The sequence below is a fragment of the Aspergillus mulundensis genome, assembly GCF_003369625.1.
Source record: "Aspergillus mulundensis strain DSM 5745 chromosome Unknown scaffold_11, whole genome shotgun sequence".
Taxonomy (NCBI): domain Eukaryota; kingdom Fungi; phylum Ascomycota; class Eurotiomycetes; order Eurotiales; family Aspergillaceae; genus Aspergillus; species Aspergillus mulundensis.
In genome coordinates, this window is record NW_020797899.1 from 525,996 (window position 1) to 544,401 (window position 18,406).

Sequence of the window (18,406 nt, forward strand, 5' to 3'; positions counted from 1 at the left end):
GAGGCAACCCATTAGCCTAGCTTGGTATGCAGGTCCAGCGTCCGTCCGCATGGTGCATGCACCGGTTGAACTTTCACCACATGGCGTCGACGGATACTCTCGGGTGCATGAGCTGAAGCGGGAGAACGCCTTGTCTGGGCTTAGGCTTAGGGTGTGCCAACGTTTAGTCCAGCAGGAGATATTCTCAGCCAACGGTCATCCAACAATTTACGAGAATGAACGCGAGGATGTCAGCTCGCTTAGCCTTGTTCTTCTTTGGTCCGTCGTGAGATGGTGTGAGCCCTGGGGCTGGAGGCTGAATGCCTTGCCTGATGGTTCGTTCTAGTAATAAGTTGCCAGAGGGTAGGGTGGAATTGGAAAATCTCCCATCACGAACTCCCGTCAATCCTGATTTTCCAGAGTCGAAACATTTCAACAAATCATGATTGACACTCAACTGATCTCGTCCTACACTTTCAAAGGACTCTTATTGGGTCTCGCTGCGTTGAGCTGCGCCGTATGTTGCACATTCCCTGCTTGATGCGACTGCATTGCTGATCGGGAACAGGCAGCTGCATTCTGCGTTCATAGGGTGTTCTTCCATCCGCTGGCCAAGTATCCTGGTCCCTGGTTGGCAAAGATCAGCAATCTCTACTCTGGCTACCATGCATGGCGGGGTGATCTGCACCTTGATATGTGGAAGTGCCACGAGAAGTACGGTGAGTGATTCACCCCTCCCAGCGGAGGCCGATCTATATGTATTGACACTGCTGGTTCTAGGTGACTTTGTCCGATACGGTCCAAACAGTCTCCTCGTCAACACAGCGGCTGGGCTTCAAGGTATGCTAAATCGTTTCCCTACCCTACTGCAGAGAGGTCTGACGACGTTTCCTTGATAGATGTGTACGGCCATGGCAAGAATTTTAAGAAAGCTCAGCGTTACTTTGCTATGGTGCACCGCGCTCCGAACACGTTGACCGTCATCGACAAGACAAAGCATGGCAAGAAGCGGCGGGTTATCAGCCAGGGCTTCTCCGACGCAGCTCTGAAAGGCCACGAGCTTGTTATCCTCGAACAGATCAAACACCTCTGCACCCAGCTAAAGGCAGGCAAGGGCAATCAGGCCACTCCCGCCGGCACATGGTCGACACCCAAGAACATGGGCAGGATGAGTACGTCTATATCCCCAACCATCTACCGAATGCGCACTGACCCAATCCATCTAGCTGACTACTTCGCCTTCGACGTTATGAGCAACATCATCTTCAACGTCCCTTGGTCCACCCTGCGCTCTCCCACATACCGCTTCGTCCCAGAGGTCATTGAAAAGTCCAACGTTCGAGTCGGCACCCTAGCCCAGTCCCCCGAAATCACCCTCTTCCGCCTGGACAAGTACCTCTTCCCAGAAGCCATCCGCGCGCGAGACATCTTCATCAAATTCGTCGACGAAATGCTCACACAGGGCATCGAAGCCGCCGCCAAAACAGGCAAGGGCGTCTTCGCCATCCTCGCCAACGCCAAAGACCCCGAAACCGGCCTTCCCCTGCGCAACCGCGAGCTAGGCGGCGAAAGCGCCACCCTAATCGTCGCCGGCACAGACACCACATCCACCGCAATGGCTGCCTGCTTCTTCTACCTCTCCCACAACCAAGCCGCACTCGACCGCGCCACCGCCGAAGTCCGGAATACCTTCTCCTCCCCCTCCGACATCCGCATGGGCGCCCAAATGCACACCTGCACTTTCCTCCGCGCCTGCATCGACGAAAGCATGCGTCTCTCCCCCTCAGCCGCAAGCTCGCTCTGGCGCGAGGCCGAAACCCCCGGCGCCACCGTCGACGGCCAGTATATCCCGCCGGGCGTGGACGTAGGAACCTGCATCTACAGCATCCACCACAACCCAACCTACTACCCCGACCCATTCACATTCCGACCCGAGCGCTGGATCCCGTCCGAGTGCGGAACCGTACACAAAGACGCAGATGTGGGCGCCGCGCGCTCAGCATTCAACCCGTTCTCGCTCGGCCCGCGCAGCTGCATCGGCAAGAGCCTGGCGTATGTCGAGCTGCATCTGGCATTGGCGAATGTGCTCTGGGCTTTTGATATGCGGGTTGCGCGGGGGACATTGGGGAGAATTGGGGAGGGGAATGTGGGCAATGAGTATGGGCGGCATCGGGTCGATGAGTATCAGCTGTATGACCATTTGACGGCGGCGAAGGAGGGCCCGTATCTTGAGTTTCGGCCGCGGGTTTAGGGGTCTGTGGACTGGTTGATTGAGATTGATTGTTTTGATAACTAGCCACGGAGACGGGTCGGACTGTTGGATCGCCAGGTGATCGGTAGATTAGGTAGGAGGAGTCGCTTCTCTCGTCTTGTCTTGTCATATATGCTGCGGATTGCTTGATTGTACACATCATGCCCTTCAAATCACATATACACATATAAACATATATCCATATATATATATATTTTCACTTTATACACCAGACCAAAATTCACATTCATAAAAAAGTGTTCCTGACAAAGAACTTCACCTATACCAATAGGTCCACTGAACAATCAAGACCCGCGCCAGTAAATATATCTCGGGCAATGCCACAACATCGACCATCCTTATCTCCGCGGCTCTGACACCGGCGTTGTCTTCGTTATAGTGGATACTATACACGCTTGCGACAGTTTCCCGAATAACTGCTCGTCTTAGTTGGCTGTATGTTTGGTCAAGAGTGCTCGGACCAGTCGGGTGGATTTAGGTGTTCAAAGTTAGTAGTCCATTGGACAAGGTTGCAACGTGATAAAAGCAAAACAACAATATATAATGTTCTAAATACTCTAGCTAGCTCATGTATCCTCTCCATGTGCCTCCGCACACATCATACAATACCAAAGAAAGATTACCCAGCACCTCCAGGACAACTAGCCAATTCGATATATATCCAAGCCCTACCTCATCCCCTGCACCCTCCCTATCCCTATCCCATCTCCCCCAAAACCCCCTTCAAAACCTCACTCCCGGTAACCTCCCACACCCTCCCCAAAAACCCCGGCGTCAGCTCAAACGGCGTCCCCACCAGGTTGGGTATATATTTGCCCACTAGTTGATCCGGGTCCACCATGTCCTCCGTGATCTGGGACCGCAGCAGGTGGCGGAAGGCATCGACGCCCGGACGCAGGAGCGTGCTGTGGAAGGGGACGTCGACGGTTAGGGGGATGGTTGCGCGGGTGCGTTTTAGGGCGGGCGGTTTTACCGCATTGAGGGTGGATAGGGTTGTTCTGATGAAGGGGTGCAGGGAGGAGGGTGATAGGGGGAGGGGGAGGGGGAGGGTTTTGGTGGCGATGGCGTCTGTTAGGGATCCTAGGGTTGAGAGACTGCGGAGCTGGAGTATCAATTAGCAACATGGATCAATCTGGCATCTGGGGTAGTAAGAACACTTACATCACCAGCGCAAACATACTGCGCATTCCTTACATTCAGATTCACAATCTCCAGCAACCCGCCACCTGCACCTGCAGTACAGGCCGCAATGGCCTCGACACAGCGCCGCAGATCTTCCTCGCTGAAGGTCTCCGACACCCTCCGTGGATTAACAGCACACATGCCGTAGTCCGTCGCCCCGTTCGCATCCCTCCTAACAGCATTCTGCATCGTCAGGCCGCGGTAAAACACCAGCGCCGCAACATCCTGCACGCTGAACAGCTGCCCGATTGCCGCGAGCGCAACGTACTCGCCTAGCGAGTGGCCAGCGAATAGCGAATCCTCCTGGATGAGACCCCGGTCTCGCATATCCTGCACGCGGGCAATCTCCATGAGGGCGAGGGCCGGCTGCGTGAACTGCGTCTGGTGCAGGAGGCCGGTTGGAGAGCGGAATGTGTAGGAGCGGGATGAGGGGGTGATGGAGGGGAAGACGGGCTTTGAGATCGTCGTGCCGTCGGCGTGGGTGGAGTGGAAATTAAGGGCCATGTAGTTCTGTCGGATTGCGCGGCCATGCGTGCCCCCGAAGTGGATGGTGAGGGTTTGGGGGTTGGATCGGACGATGTGGGAGATGGAGAATCCTGTCCGTTCACTGTTAGTTAGAAGCCATGGCTTGGTGAAGTAGAAGAGTCTCACCGTATGTCTTCTCGAAGTATCCATCCGCAGCCTCCCACACCTTTCGCGCACTTGGACTTTGCGTCTCAAGCTCCATCCCCATCCCCTGCTGCTGGCTACCCTGGCCTGTGAAGACATATGCCGTCAGCGGTTGTTTGAGGGCAGACTGCGCCGAGAGGACTTTGACGCCTGTCGATACATTATGCACCTGCACAGCCAGACGTAGATTTCCGCGCTCCATGCTCACATGCTCAACCTTTACGCTTAGGGTATCCCCAGGAGAAACCTTGCCGTCAAAAGAACACGACCACGTGCGCATTCTGGAGGGGTCACCTTGTGCCACGTGGGACTCGACCAGCGCTCGCACAAACCCGCTGGTAAACATCCCGTGCGTGACGCGGCTGTCGTGCCCTGCGTAGGCCGCGAAGAGCTCGGAGACGTGGATGGGGTTGCAGTCGCCCGATGCGGCGGCGTATTGCTCTGCGTGGTCAGGAACCGTAACGTGTAGGTCCCCGATGAGGGTGCGAGGGCGAGCAAATGGTTCGGTCTTGATATGAAAGGGAGTGCCGTGTCTGCGCAGAAAGTCGGTGACTGGATTCTTGATGTACGAGGCACCGCTGAGGTTGATCGATCCCAACAGTCGAGCTGACGCAGTCTTTGACTCCGGGCAATCCATCACAGACCCCTCGACGGTCAAGTAAGCGTAGCCTCCTGACTCGTTAAATCTGTAGCGACTCTTAACGTGGAACTCGATTGTCTTGTGGAGGTAGTCATGCAGATCAACGTCCTCTTGTAAGACAAGCCACCGCCGAGCCTTGAGAAGTGCAACCTCTTTCTTCGAGGATAAGGTAAAGCATATCTTCTCTTCTTCGATCCCAAACGTGGTTTCATAGTCGGTGTACTCGCCCAGCAGGATGAACGCACTTTTCAGACTCATCGTGGGCGTCCCATTACGAAGAAGCACCGCCTCAGCCTCAACCACCTTGCCAACGCCTTTCTTGATCTTGATCGAGGTCAAACGTCCTTCAGGAGAGAGACGGTCGCCCTCTTTCAATGGTTCAACGCCTTCACAGTACTCGAAGCTATTGCTGAGGTGCAAAAGGCGAAGCATATCCCCGGTTACGCTTAGGTGGAAGAGGCAGCTCATGAGAGGCTTCCAGGCGACCGCGATGGCTAAATCAAGGGGTGCACGCAAATGATCCTCACCCGTTGAGGTGTAACTGGGGTTGTGATTGCAGATACTCTTCGCGAAACGATGGATCATCTGGCGAGTCAGGACGACGTCTTCACCGCGTGAGACATATTCCCAAGGAGAAGATGACGCAAAGGAAGGCCCCCCAATCCAGATCTTTTGGTAGTAGTGCTTTATGCGCCCATCCCGTTCTGTTTCGATCTCTGTGATGCTAGGAGCTCCCCGTTGTGGCCTGTACCCGAGGCGGATTTCCAAGGGCACAGCATCAGGGTCAGTCACGGTTAGGGCTAGAACTCCCTCGGAGACCATTCGAAGAGAGGCGCTTGCCACTACGCGCGAAGGGTCTGCATCGTCTTCAAGCTCTTGAATCAGGACCTCAAGCGTTCTGGCAGATTGCACATTTCGCAATTTAACCACTCGAACCCTTTGGGAGGCGAAGAGTCGATGGATGGGGTTCGCAACCAGCTTGCGGTTTTGTACGATGAACGCCTCAGAGAACAGGGCACGATACCACGGGACAGAAGACGCAGGGGATAGAGCTTTCAACCACTGCTCTGGAGAAATATCCGATGTGGCCCTGAATACCACGGTGTCGACATCGTCCTCAACGACAAAGCCATCCAGCACCAACGAACGAAACGACTCAAAATCAGCGGCATTCTGAACCGGTGCAACGACAGGGTTCTCCCGCTGCATCTGCTGTACCCAGTAACCGTGGATAGCATCCAGAATACTCTTCACCGGTTCGTCCGGACGAGTCGTGTACTGCGCTGCAACAGGTCCATGCAGGATGCAGACACGGCCGACGTCCTGGGCGCGCACTGCCTCCAGACGCTCTGACTGCCACAGCGAGTCCTTCTTGAACCAGTACTCAAACTCCTCGTCCAGTGCCACGATGTACGGCACCGGCTTCTGGCCGCGCCGGCGAGAAAGCAGAATAAAGTATTCGGCGTCTGCGGCTGTAATGATCTCCTTCTTTGCCTGCGGATACCGGGCAAGGAGGTCTCTTTCGAGCGTTTTCGGCTCGTCGAGCTGAGAGAGATCGTGGAGAATGGCAATGGGACTAGTACTCAGCCTCTCTTCCATACGCCGTGTAAAGTCCCACACAAGGGTTTGGAATGAGGGATCAATCCATTGTCCAGGATGAGGAAGATATAGCAGTTCGAACAGGCGCGTCCACACCTCGCCATAGGTCATCTGCTGCAGATCAACAACGTTACCACTGGCATCGATCCCAAACCAGACCTTCTGGAAATCCTCATTCAGCCGGCGAATGTAATACTCCTTGCGAGCCAGAAGAGCCTCCTTTTGCTTCTCCCGGGGTAGACCGAAGACATCCCGATCCAGTTCCGCCCAGAACATGACGCCCCTCGTCGCAACCTTGTGGATCGGCTCGCCCATCTCCGAGCGGACTGTCAGGATGCCTCCAGTGGGCTGCTGGTAGGTTCCCTCCCAGTCTAGGTCCCGAACGCCAGGAATCTCGCAGAGGGTTTGTTTGACAGCAAGACTGGTCCGCGCTTCCTTTGCTGCCATGACCCTGCTTCCAAGGAGAATCGCGTCGAATGGCATAGCAGGCCGCCCAAATCGCTCGGCCCAGCTACCACTCAGGTACGGGTAGGTGCCTTCGCCATCACCAAAGCCACTGCCTGCCACAAGGACGACGTTGGGATGAGCCCGGATGGCGCCGTACCGCTGTAGGATGGGGTCGTGGAAGTCCTCGTAGGAATGGTGCCCGCCGCCCCGGCCGCCCGTCCACTGCAGGAGAATAGGGAAATGGGGGTTCGCGCGCGCAATTTCCAGCACGGCGTCAATTGCGTCTCGTGAGCCGGGCTTCAGTCCGATATGGTGCAGTGATAGCTCTTGGATATAGTCCTGCACGATTTCCGGGGATGGAACTCCAGCCCCTATTGTGAGCCCTGTTATGGGGACTCCTGAGCGGCGCAACTCGGCAAGAAGCGGAATCTGCCATGCCATTGCTGCTGGATTCGCGTAGATGACGTTGCAGGTTATCCCACGGCCTGGGGGAATCTTCGCCGCGAGAGAGAGGATGCCCTCGCGCATTTTGTCGGCGTCTGGGAACCCACCACATGCCAGTTCGGCGTGGTACCCGGCATTGACTATCGCTGCGACAAACTCCGGAGCCGTCGTTGTAGGCGTCATTCCAGCGACCATGAGTGGTGGGAGGCCGAGGAGCTGCGTGAATTTTGTGTTTACCAGAGGAGACTCAGAGCCTGGATGTTGGGAAGCCGGAGACTGCAGGAGCGATGGTGCAAACTTCGTGAACCAGACTGGATTGTATCGGACAGGATTATTGCGCGTATACAAGTCTGTTGCGTAACTCAACGTTGGATTAGGGCCGTCCAAAGCAGAAACGATGACCGTCCTCAAACCCGTTCCCTCGCGCTGCTGGCTGATAAGGCTGCCTACCCCCGCGTCCCCTCCAGGTCCAAAGTCCAAGACGTGCGTAAAGCCGGGGAGAGCCTTTTGCAGTAGAGTTTCCCACTGCACGCTTTCCGTGCAAATCATGCGCACAAGCTCCGGAATCAGGTTTGAGCTCGAGCTTGTCTGCAAATTCTCGGCTGTTTCAGTGTGATACACTGGAAATGCCAGATCTGTCCCACGGAGAGTGAGGGAGGCCAAATCTTGTATGATGAGCTTTTCAGCTTCTTGCAGGTAAGGTGAGTGAAAGGGAACAGTGACCGGTAAATGTCGTGTAGAGACAGCCGGTGGGCGTTGGCTGAAGGGCACGCGAGACCAGTTCTTGCTGGGGTCAGATGCAGTACGACTCTGCAACTGGATCAGTCTTTCCAGTGCTCGTAGTGAGTTTGGATGTCCGGATACGACGAACAGCTGAGGCCCGTTCACCAGTCCCAGGCGGACGCTTTCTGAGGGAGGAAGACATGCGTTGATCTCGTCGATCTGTTTCTGTAACGCTTGCTGGGATTCGCCTTTCACGCTGAGCATGCACGATGCGGGAGACTGATTCCAGCCGGCTTCCACCGAGGTTGTACTCTGGTGGCACCTCGCGCCTATCCAGAAGAGGACTTCGACCGCTTGTTGAGCGGCACTGTAGAAGCCATCCCACGAGTCCGCAGCAGCAACAAACGCTGCCACAACGACTCCCTGAGAATGGCCAGTAGCACCGGATAGATACTGACGCAGGTCTCCAGGCGATACTTCCAAGTTGATACACGCAACTGCATATTGCACTAATTGACAGACAGCAATGAGAGGAAGGCTGACGGCGGCTGTGGTGAGATACTCGCGTTCCGGCTGAGTATCCGGATTTCGAAGCCATGATTTGATGTCAAGTCCATGTGGAAAGATACCCTTGACCCTACTATCTGCGGCGAGTCGAAAAAGGGTCTCAGCCAGAGTATGCACAAGAGACGTAATGTGATCTTGATAGATTTCGTATGTCTCAGCCAGCTCATCAAAGTAAGTCTCAACGCCTTGGCCGTTAAACAAAGCGAACAGTCTGGCGTCCCCTCTTTCCGCGCTTGCAAGTAATTGACTCGTCCCAGCGGCGCATTTGTGACCTGTCACAGCACAATCATGGAAGTATGTCCGCAGAATCGAATTATGCAGGCCTTCATTCACGGCCGTTGACGCCAGGACAGTGTTTATGTTTTCATTCTGTAATATGTCGTTTTGGAAGTAGCTGAGGACTTCTCTGAGAATTGCAAGATCCAATGTAGGGGAACTCGAGGCTCCCTCGGGTACATGATCCTGGATAAACCGCATAAACGAGGAGCAAAGCTCCAGGACAGACGAGAATTCTTGATGATTTCGAGACAAGAAAGCCTCGCCGAGAGACCGACATCTTTGCGTCAATGGATGAGATACCGGAATTGAGCACTGTACATCGCCAACCTGCAGCAGAACCTCATCCACACAAAGAGCCTGCTGCTGGACTTCCTCCCACGGCGTAGGAACCGAAGACGAGACTTGCGATCCTACCGACGACCATGGACTGTCCATGTTTCTCCTGGCGGATAGTGAACAGAAGCGTATGGGTGTACCTGGAGTCTCTTCAGCGTCCCATGGACTTCGAGGCTCCGTATAGCCTGCCTAGGTACATGCAATCTATCATGCGCACTAGAGCCCGATCCGCTCAACCACGTTTTCGAAAGGCACAGACTAGATCGAGAATTGAGCCTTGCGTGCAGGAACGAGAAGAACGCAGGATTGGGAGCTGGAGCTCGGGCTGGGACAGGCGCAGGGGACCGCAACCAGCTGAGACGCCTTCCCGCGGAGATGTCAACCCTCCTTCTCCCGACGTAGCGAGCAATTACCCCCTCGCAATCTACGAGTCAGACACCGTGCACTGCCTCTTTCTTAGCGCTCTCAGCTGAGCCGCCATGCCGTTGGTTTCGCATCGAAAAGACATGGATATTCCAGCCTGAAGGACCTCTGGAAGTGCCATGCCCTAACGGCGGGAAAACCAAACCATACCGATACCATACGAGCTGAATCGTACAATACAAGCGCTGATAAAGTACAGCGTTACCGCTAGGTCATGACTCGACAAGGCTCGGCCCGACTGCAGATCCACCCGGCCCCAGCACGCAGTACGACCCCCGCCAGATTTCCGCCAATCACTGCACCTTACGTGTCAACACCCGGTATTGGGCCTGAATCTGCGGTACGGCATCCTGTCAGGATTCAGGATTCGTCAGACTGCGGTAATCCTTCCAGGATGGTCTGATCGAGATCCCATGGTGACATCGGCCCAACCCAAGACTCGCGATGAGTCCCTGCGCTCGATGGGACTGGCTGATCTGTTCTCAACCCTAACGTCTCTCGGGATTATTCCGGATCTGCACTCAGCCGCTCCTGATGACCGAAAACCGTTGGATGCCCGGGCTCGTCTCTATAGTCTATAGTCTATGGTGCTCGTGTCTTATGGTCACTTTCCGACGGCGGCCGCCGTGTCCAACCCGACGCTGACATTCAGCCCAAGGACGATGGCGCCCTCGTCTAATTAATCTATTTTCTTTGCTGATGCATGACAGTTGATATTGAATGGGTCAATGTGCGCTAAAATATTTCACTAGTCAATGCAGTTACAACCAACAAACGCGTATGAGTATTCGAGCGTGTTGGTTCATTTCTTGCGCGATATTCAGGGGAGCAGTTCCCACGCTTGAATCTTTCTCCAAAGTGTCGAACTGTTCAAGTCAAACCCCTTTCACACTTGTCCCCTGAGCCCCTGCAAACACCACAATGGCCTCGTTCCCGCCTCCTCCCACCGAGTCTCTAGGTGGGCTGCCCAAGTTACAAACTTCATCATGGATATTGCTAACAAGTCAATCCAGAATGGGAGAAACTCGGGGTGGCCCCCATGGATGGTGAGTACCATCTAGCCCAGATCCTGTTGCTTCAGCTGACTGAAGTCCGTCGATGAAGTCAACGCTCATGTTGAGTGTGACTACTCCGTGTCTACAGGCCGCTGGTCCGAGCCGCGACTGGTGGAAGACAGCTTCTTGCGCATCCACGGTCTCGCACCAGGCCTGAACTATGGTACTCACTACTACTCCTTGCATATAAGCTGCGATGCACACTAACACGCACCTACCAGGCCAACAAGCATTCGAGGGCATGAAAGGTGCCGTCCCTACCTACCCACATTCTTTCCCATGACCATCCTCGCTAACCTCCACAACAACAGCCTACCGCTCCCCCAGCGGGCAAATCCACATCTTCCGGCCCAAAGACCACTGCGCCCGGCTATCCCTCTCCTGCACCGCCATCGCCATCCCCCCAATCCCCGAACCCCTCTTCCTAACCGCCATCAACCTCGCCGTCGCCGCCAACGCCGAGTACGTCCCTCCGCACTCCACCGACGCAGCGCTGTACATCCGCCCCCTGGTCTTCGGGTCGGACGCCTTCTTCGCCGTCTCCGCAGGCACCGGCTACAAATTCTGCATCTACGTGCAGCCCTACAAGGCCTACCACGGCAGCCAGCCGATCCCCGCGCTGATCCTCGAAGACCTGGACCGCGCGGCGCCAAACGGCGTCGGCCACGTCAAGGTCGGCGGGAACTACGCGCCCGTCTTGAAATGGAGCGATGCTGCGCGGAAAGAGGGGTTCTTCATCACGCTGCATCTGGATAGTCGGACGAATAGCGAGATTGATGAGTTCAGCACGAGCGGGTTTATTGGGCTGAAGAAGAGGGGGGATTCGGTTACGGTTGTCGTGCCGAGTAGTCGGTCGATTCTGAAGAGTGTGACTAGCACGAGCTGTCTCGAGATTGCGAGGGCGTTGGGCTGGGACGTTGAGGTTCGCCCGGTATGACGCCCTATTCGTGACTATGGCTACAATAGGGTTGTGCTTGCAACTGACACACTGCAGATCCCGTACCGCGAGCTCGAGTACTTCAGCGAAGTCCTGGCCGCCGGTACAGCCGCGATGCTCGTGCCGATTAGGTCCATCACGCGCAAGTCCACGGGTGAGACGTTCCAGTTTAGCACGGATGGTCCGGGCGAGGGGTACAAGGCGCTGCTGCAGGGTCTTCTGGATGCGCAGAAGGGGCGAGTCCCGGCGAAGGAGGACTGGTTGTGGCCGGTTTCACCGGTTCAGTAAACTGACCGGACTACGTGCCTTAATGATGTCATTTATCCATCCATTGTGCGGTTACACATGTGAATCTGTCATTCACTACTTTGCGAACTATGATAGTACGCAGAGTTAAGTAGTTAAATCCTGTTGGAATATGTAATGCTCTCTTGTGAGCCCATGCAAAACATCCCTGTGTCCAAATGCACACGCGTTGCTTCCAATTTCGCTTGCACAAGAACAAGATACGCTAGGAGAATCCATTGTCTGTCTTCGGCAAAGTAGTGATAGATTACTATGCATTGCATCAGGATTGTACCTTCTCGCATAAGACGAGGAGGTCGTCATCGAACCCTACTAGCTTCTGGAAGACTCAACTGACAGCCACCCATCGCTTGGAAATATCAACATCAATACCCCACGCTAAAGCCTGTCTAGTTCAATTCCAAGACAGATATTAGTCACTGGAAGAAAAGTTCTATGGAAGCGCCGCTCTACTCTCAGGACTTAACCATAGGCTATCCCCACACGCCAGCTCTGGGGGTGTTGATTGCCTACAATGGCCAGGGCGTACGTCAAATAGTAATACGCACACGTTTACAGATGAAAGCAGATGCAGCTCGCGTATTCCTGCAGATTAGCAGCGTGCACTAAGGGCCTAGCGAAGGCTAATGCCGCTAAGCTTATATTGCGGCTGTCGGTCTAGACCGGCTGAAGCTCGGGGATGGCTGGTACGGTACGGTACATAGCCTATCGGGGTGTATTGAGCTAGGGTAATGATCTGCTCTATGAAGATTACTTACCATACGTATACCGTCCACGGGTCCACGGGTACTACTACTGACCCACCCTAGACGACACCTCCAATGGCAAATCTGAAGCCACAACGCTTTAATATAAACACATGGCGTAATTTTGGTCAGCATGCTGGCCTGTGCCACTGTCTCGTGGGGGCTGAAGCTAAATGTCGAATTTTTCTAGGTGCAGTAGCAGTTGCAGTAGCAGGCCCAAGCCCTAAGGGGGGCAGAGGGATGAGGTGATGCTGAGATGAGATGAGATGAGGAGCCGCTAGCACTGGACTGTCCATCTCACTAGTCCTTGGGACCGGCGAAAATAGTCTCACATGCTTGAGCTGAAAGGAAAGACAAAGGATTTGTGTTTGCGAGCCAGGATGGAGGGTGGGCGAAGGAATTGGCCTTGCTCGGGCGAGTTTGCAAAGTCGCCCCGGTTGAGACTACTACCCGTAGGTAAGAGTCGGGCGCCTCGGGGCTATCATAGTGTATAGCAGTAGAGCCTTGGTCAAGGAAGACTGTACCGGCGCTGAGGCTAGCTGGGCTATGACTGACACTTCGGTCGTAGCTTCCCCTGCTAGAACCCAGAAATTCAACTCCAGGGTTCCCATGCCGCAGTGAACCGTCGGGGTGACCTCAATTTCGACTCACTCGCATCGAGCGGTTCTCCAGGACCACCACCATGACCATGGCCATGACCATGGCAAACAATCCAGACGCGCAGCGCAAGCTGGCGCGCACCCTGCTCATCGAACTCATGGCGTACGTAAGACGCGATCGGTGCCAGAAAAGGGCGCAACAGTAGCTGACCGGGCTTTACGTGTAGCTACCAATTCGCATCGCCGGTCCAATGGATCGAGACGCAGGACGCGATTCTGTCGCACAAGGAATGCGCCAGCGTCATCGAGATCGGGCCGACGCCGACGCTCGTGGGCATGTTCCAGCGAACGCTCGGCAGCAGGACATACCAGACGCAGGAGTGCACGAGATCGAAACCGCGCAGGCTGTTAAATTCGGAGAGGGATACGGCGGAGGTTTACTTTGAAGGAGATGTTGGTATTTTGGAGACCCCAGGACAGGCCGTGAGACGGAAGGAGCCATCTGCAGCGAAGTCGACTCCTCCCATTGAAGATGCGCCTCCCCCGGTGGCAAGAGTAGTATCGGATGCGGTGCCTGAGGCGATTCCGAGGCCGGTAGTGCTAGAGCTCGAGGATGAGGCCGTCAAAGCGAGAGATATTGTGACGACGATAATTTCTCGTGCGCTGAAGAAGACACCTCGGGACTTTGACGGGTCAAAGTCGATCAAGGCTCTTGCTGGAGGTATGTGCATTATCTAGCCCCGGTGAGGTAAGTTGAGCAAACACTAAGCAGAGCAGGACGGTCAACACTCGAAAACGAGATCGTGGGCGATCTCCATGCGGAGTTTGGCTCTCTGCCAGACCGTGCAGAGGACCTGCCATTGAACGAAGTCTGCAATTCCATTCAGTCAGTTCATAAGCAAGCACTACAGCTCGGCAAAGTGTCGACGAGCATGGTAAACTCGCTATTCACCTCCAAGTTCCCAAGCACCTTCACCACGGCCGTTGCGCGGGAACATCTCAGTTCGCGATGGGGGCTCCAGCAGGGCCGACAGGACTCGTGTCTACTCCTTGCAGTGGCAGAGCAGCCCAGTACACGGATCCTCACCGAGGCCGAGGCCAAAATATTCTTTGACTGTGTTGTCAAGAGCTACGCGGCCAAGGAAGGCATCTCCCTCGATACCCGCGCATCTACGTCCAGTGTTCAGCAAAATGCAGCTGTTGATCCTGAAGCAGTGCGGAAAATCACCGAGTCCCAGAAAGCTTTGTCGCAGAAGCTTCTCAATGTCTATGCATCCCACGCTGGTCTGGACCAAGGCGCTGATAGGCGCGCCCTTGACGCCCTGCGCCACACTGTCGATACAAAACTGCAATCCGAGCTGGATCTGTGGAGTGCAGAACATGGGGAGGAGTATGCAAAGGGGATCCGGCCGAGATTCGACGCTCGGAAGGCCAGGTCGTACGATTCCGCGTGGAATTGGGCCCGCCAGAGGCTGTTGGAGCTCTTCAATCTGGTAACCTCTGTCCCGACGCTCGACAGTGATCGAGCCAGAGAGGCCTGCTATGCTATTGCAAATGCTGCCGATGAGGCGATATTCCCTGTGCTCAGCGAGATGGTGAACACACTATCCGATAATCCTCCTCTGCGCAGCATCTTCATCGATCTCGAGGCACAGTGCAGACAGAGCTTGGAAGTCGGACCGCTGTTTAAGGGGTCGCCGAAACAAATGGCTCCTCGCACGATCATTGACGAAGAGGGCGTCATACAATATCTCGAAAGGCCGCGCAACGACGCAATGCGCTTTGCGGATCTGGCATTGCCGGTATCTCCAACTGAAATGAGAGAACCGTATCTGCATTTGAAGGAGAAAGCCGGGGGATGGAATTACAGTCAACGCCTGACCGAACAGCTCCACGGCGTCCTCACCCAGATCGCCACATCTGGCGAATCCTTCAGAGGCCAGACAGTGCTTCTCACCGGCGCCGGTTTCGGGTCCATTGGCGCAGCCATGATCAAGCATTTCCTGCAAGGGGGTGCGAAAGTGGTCACCACGACATCTTCTCTGTCCCCGGAGGTTGCTCAGAAGTATCAGAACATCTACATGGACCACGGCGCCAGGGGATCCCAACTGGTGGTTGTTCCATTCAACCAGGCCAGTGTGCAAGATGTCACCTCGCTAATCTCATACATCTACTCAGCAGCGCCAGGCGGCCTGGGCTGGGATCTTGACTATATTGTTCCCTTTGCAGGCATCAGCGAGGCAGGGCGGAAGCTCGACGGCATCGACTCGAAATCCGAGCTGGCGCACCGCCTGATGCTGACCAATGTGCTGCGCTTGCTGGGGACGATCAAGACCCATAAGGAGAAATATCACTGCCGCTCGCATCCCACGCAGGTCATCTTGCCTCTCTCTCCTAATCACGGGACGTTTGGTGGTGACGGACTGTATGGCGAGTCGAAGCTGGCGCTGGAGACGCTGCTCAATCGCTGGCATGCCGAGGATTGGCGGGATTACCTGTGTATCTGTGGCGCGGTAATCGGCTGGACGCGGGGAACGGGCTTGATGAACCAGAACGATCTTGTGGCGGAGGGCGTGGAAGCTTCCGGGCACATGAGGACGTTCTCTCAAGAGGAGATGGCGTATGCCCTTGTTTGCCTGTGCGTTCAGACTATCAATGAGCTTTGCCAGGAGCAACCGCTGTACGTGGATTTAACAGGGGGCATGGGGACGACGGAGAATCTGCCTCACAAGCTGCAGGCCATGCGCCAGGATCTCAAAGAACGGAGCGAGATTCTAGCGGGATTGCTTGCGGAGTCTCGATTAGAGCAGCAGTGTTCATTGACCTCGAAGTCAAAGTCCAAGCCAGAGCGGAAGCTTCAACAACGAGCTCATGTTCGCATCGACTTTCCCAGGCCACTTGATTACGCCCACGAGATTCGCCCCTTGGCTGCAAATCTCCTTGGAATGGTTGATCTCCACCGGACAGTCGTTGTGACTGGCTTTTCGGAATTGGGCCCTCGAGGTAACGCCCGTACACGATGGGAGATGGAAGCGTATGGCCAGTTCTCGCTCGAAGGAGTGGTCGAGATGGCCTGGCTGATGGGCTACATCAAGCACTATGCCGGGGTCATAGACGGCACACCATACTCTGGCTGGGTGGATGCTACCACAAAGAAACCCGTGGCTGATATCGATGTCAAGCCATTGTACGAGGAGAGGATCCTTAGCAATAGCGGAATCCGGCTTGTCCCAGCGGATGAAGAGCAGCCAAAGTTCCTGCACGAGGTCATTCTACAAGAGGACCTGGAGCCCTTATACCTGCCACGGACCCTCGCCGACGAGATGAAAGCAGAACATGGCGAGTATGCTGACGTACAACAGTCCACCACACCAGACCTTTTCAAAGTACAGCTGCGCAAAGGCTCAAGACTTTACATCCCGCGGGCAATGCAGAACACTCCTACAGTTGCCGGGCTCATCCCAACAGGCTGGGACCCACGAACGTACGGAATCCCCGAGGATATCATCACGCAGGTTGATCCAGTCACTCTTTACACCCTAGTCTGCACTGTCGAGGCACTCCTGTTCTCAGGCATCACTGACCCCTACGAGCTCTACCAATACATCCACGTTTCGGACGTAGGGAGCTGCATCGGCTCTGGGCTCGGGGGCGCCTCCTCTCTGCGCAAGATGTTCAGCGGGCGCCAAACAAACCCTGAGATCCAGAAGGATATTCTGCAAGAGACATTCATCAACACCACAGCTGCGTGGGTAAACATGCTCCTGCTCTCAGCCTCTGGGCCCCTCCGCACCCCGGTCGGCGCATGCGCAACAGCCATCGAGTCGCTCGAACTAGGATACGAGACGATCTCGAGTGGCAAAGCCCAGTTCTGCCTTGTTGGCGGCTGCGACGACTTTATTGCCGAGACATCGCAGGAGTTTGCCAACATGAAGGCGACTGCCAACGCGGCGGACGAGATAGCCAAAGGTCGAGCTCCGCATGAGATGTCCCGGCCAGCCACCAGCACGCGCAGCGGGTTCGTCGAATCCCAGGGTGCCGGCATCCAGGTCCTGACGACTGCGGCCTTGGCCTTGAAGATGGGTCTGCCGATTCGAGGCGTCGTGGCGTTCGTGAATACCTCCAGTGACAAGGCCAGTCGCTCCGTGCCAGCGCCAGGCAGGGGCGTCTTGACAAATGCCAAACAAATGCAAGGACAACGAATGCCGTCACCGCTGATGGACATTGCAAATCGCCGAAAGCGACTAGACTTCCGACTCCGGCAGATCAACGAAGCGCGAGACATAGCACTGCAAGACCTCCCCCTTGAGCTCGACGCAGTGGTATCCCAGGACCCGAGCATAGACACCAACGCCTACATCACCGAGCGCCGCCAGCAGATCATCGCTGAATCCTCACGCGAACAACGAGAAGCCAAATACACCCTAGGAAACACCTTCTGGCACAACAACCCGCACATCGCGCCGCTATCCGGCGCCCTTGCAACCTGGGGCCTCACAATAAACGATCTCTCAGCCGCGTCCCTCCACGGGACATCAACAGTCCTAAACGACAAGAACGAGTCATCCGTGCTGCAAGACCAACTCCGCTCTCTGGGCCGCCGCCCCGGAAACCTCCTGCCCAGCGTCTTCCAGAAGTCGCTAACGGGGCACTCGAAGGGCGCGGCAGGCGCATGGATGCTCAACGGCGCGCTGCAGATGCTGGAGTCCGCCATTGTTCCTGGGAACAGGAATGCGGATAATATTGACGCCGCGCTGAAGGAGTTTGATTTGCTCGTCTATACGCAGAAAGCTATCCGCGTGGAGGCTGGGTTGAAGGCCATCTCACTCACGAGCTTTGGGTTTGGCCAGAAGGGGGCGCAGGCTCTTGTTGTGCATCCGAGGTACTTGTTTGCTACGATTGATGAAGAGGAGTATGGCGAGTATATGGAGCGCTGTGAGAGGAGGAAGCGAAGGGCGGATGCGTACTTTTATGAGGGGGTCAATGGGAATTCGCTGTTTAGGGCTAAGGTCGCGCCGCCGTGGGGTGACGGCGGTGATAAGATGGGGAAGGAGAGCGCGGTGTATCTGGATCCGTTGGCGAGATTTTCTTGATATTGATCTTTGTAGTTGCTCGTCTTTTACTTAGGTAGAAATATGTATAATCTTGGTTTCGTGTTTTAAATAGCAGATCAGCTTTTGTCTAGCATGCCTTCTCCAACGTC

At 55.3% G+C, this 18,406-nt stretch overlaps 4 protein-coding genes across 4 annotated transcripts; 3 read left to right on the forward strand and 1 right to left on the reverse strand.

The window, feature by feature from the left end:
- Positions 1 to 421: 421 nt before the first annotated feature.
- DSM5745_09078 (cytochrome P450) lies at positions 422 to 2,230 on the forward strand (the record flags this gene model as incomplete). The annotated part of the gene is made up of 5 exons (XM_026751094.1): positions 422 to 496; positions 548 to 698; positions 760 to 819; positions 879 to 1,151; positions 1,206 to 2,230. 5 exons carry the CDS (start codon positions 422 to 424, stop codon positions 2,228 to 2,230), a joined length of 1,584 nt encoding a protein of 527 aa, XP_026600180.1.
- An 800-nt stretch (positions 2,231 to 3,030) lies between these two features.
- DSM5745_09079 (Fatty acid synthase subunit beta) lies at positions 3,031 to 9,236 on the reverse strand (the record flags this gene model as incomplete). Its single annotated transcript, XM_026751095.1, has 3 exons — positions 3,031 to 3,345; positions 3,413 to 4,029; positions 4,085 to 9,236. 3 exons carry the CDS (start codon positions 9,234 to 9,236, stop codon positions 3,031 to 3,033), a joined length of 6,084 nt encoding a protein of 2,027 aa, XP_026600181.1.
- A 1,245-nt stretch (positions 9,237 to 10,481) lies between these two features.
- DSM5745_09080 (putative branched-chain-amino-acid aminotransferase TOXF) lies at positions 10,482 to 11,840 on the forward strand (the record flags this gene model as incomplete). Its single annotated transcript, XM_026751096.1, has 4 exons — positions 10,482 to 10,518; positions 10,574 to 10,606; positions 10,927 to 11,546; positions 11,610 to 11,840. The coding sequence occupies 4 exons, from the start codon at positions 10,482 to 10,484 to the stop codon at positions 11,838 to 11,840; spliced, it is 921 nt and encodes a 306-aa protein (XP_026600182.1).
- Positions 11,841 to 13,286: 1,446 nt separating this feature from the next.
- On the forward strand, positions 13,287 to 18,296 carry DSM5745_09081 (Fatty acid synthase subunit alpha; the record flags this gene model as incomplete). The annotated part of the gene is made up of 3 exons (XM_026751097.1): positions 13,287 to 13,366; positions 13,431 to 13,924; positions 13,981 to 18,296. 3 exons carry the CDS (start codon positions 13,287 to 13,289, stop codon positions 18,294 to 18,296), a joined length of 4,890 nt encoding a protein of 1,629 aa, XP_026600183.1.
- Between the last annotated feature and the right edge of the window lie 110 nt (positions 18,297 to 18,406).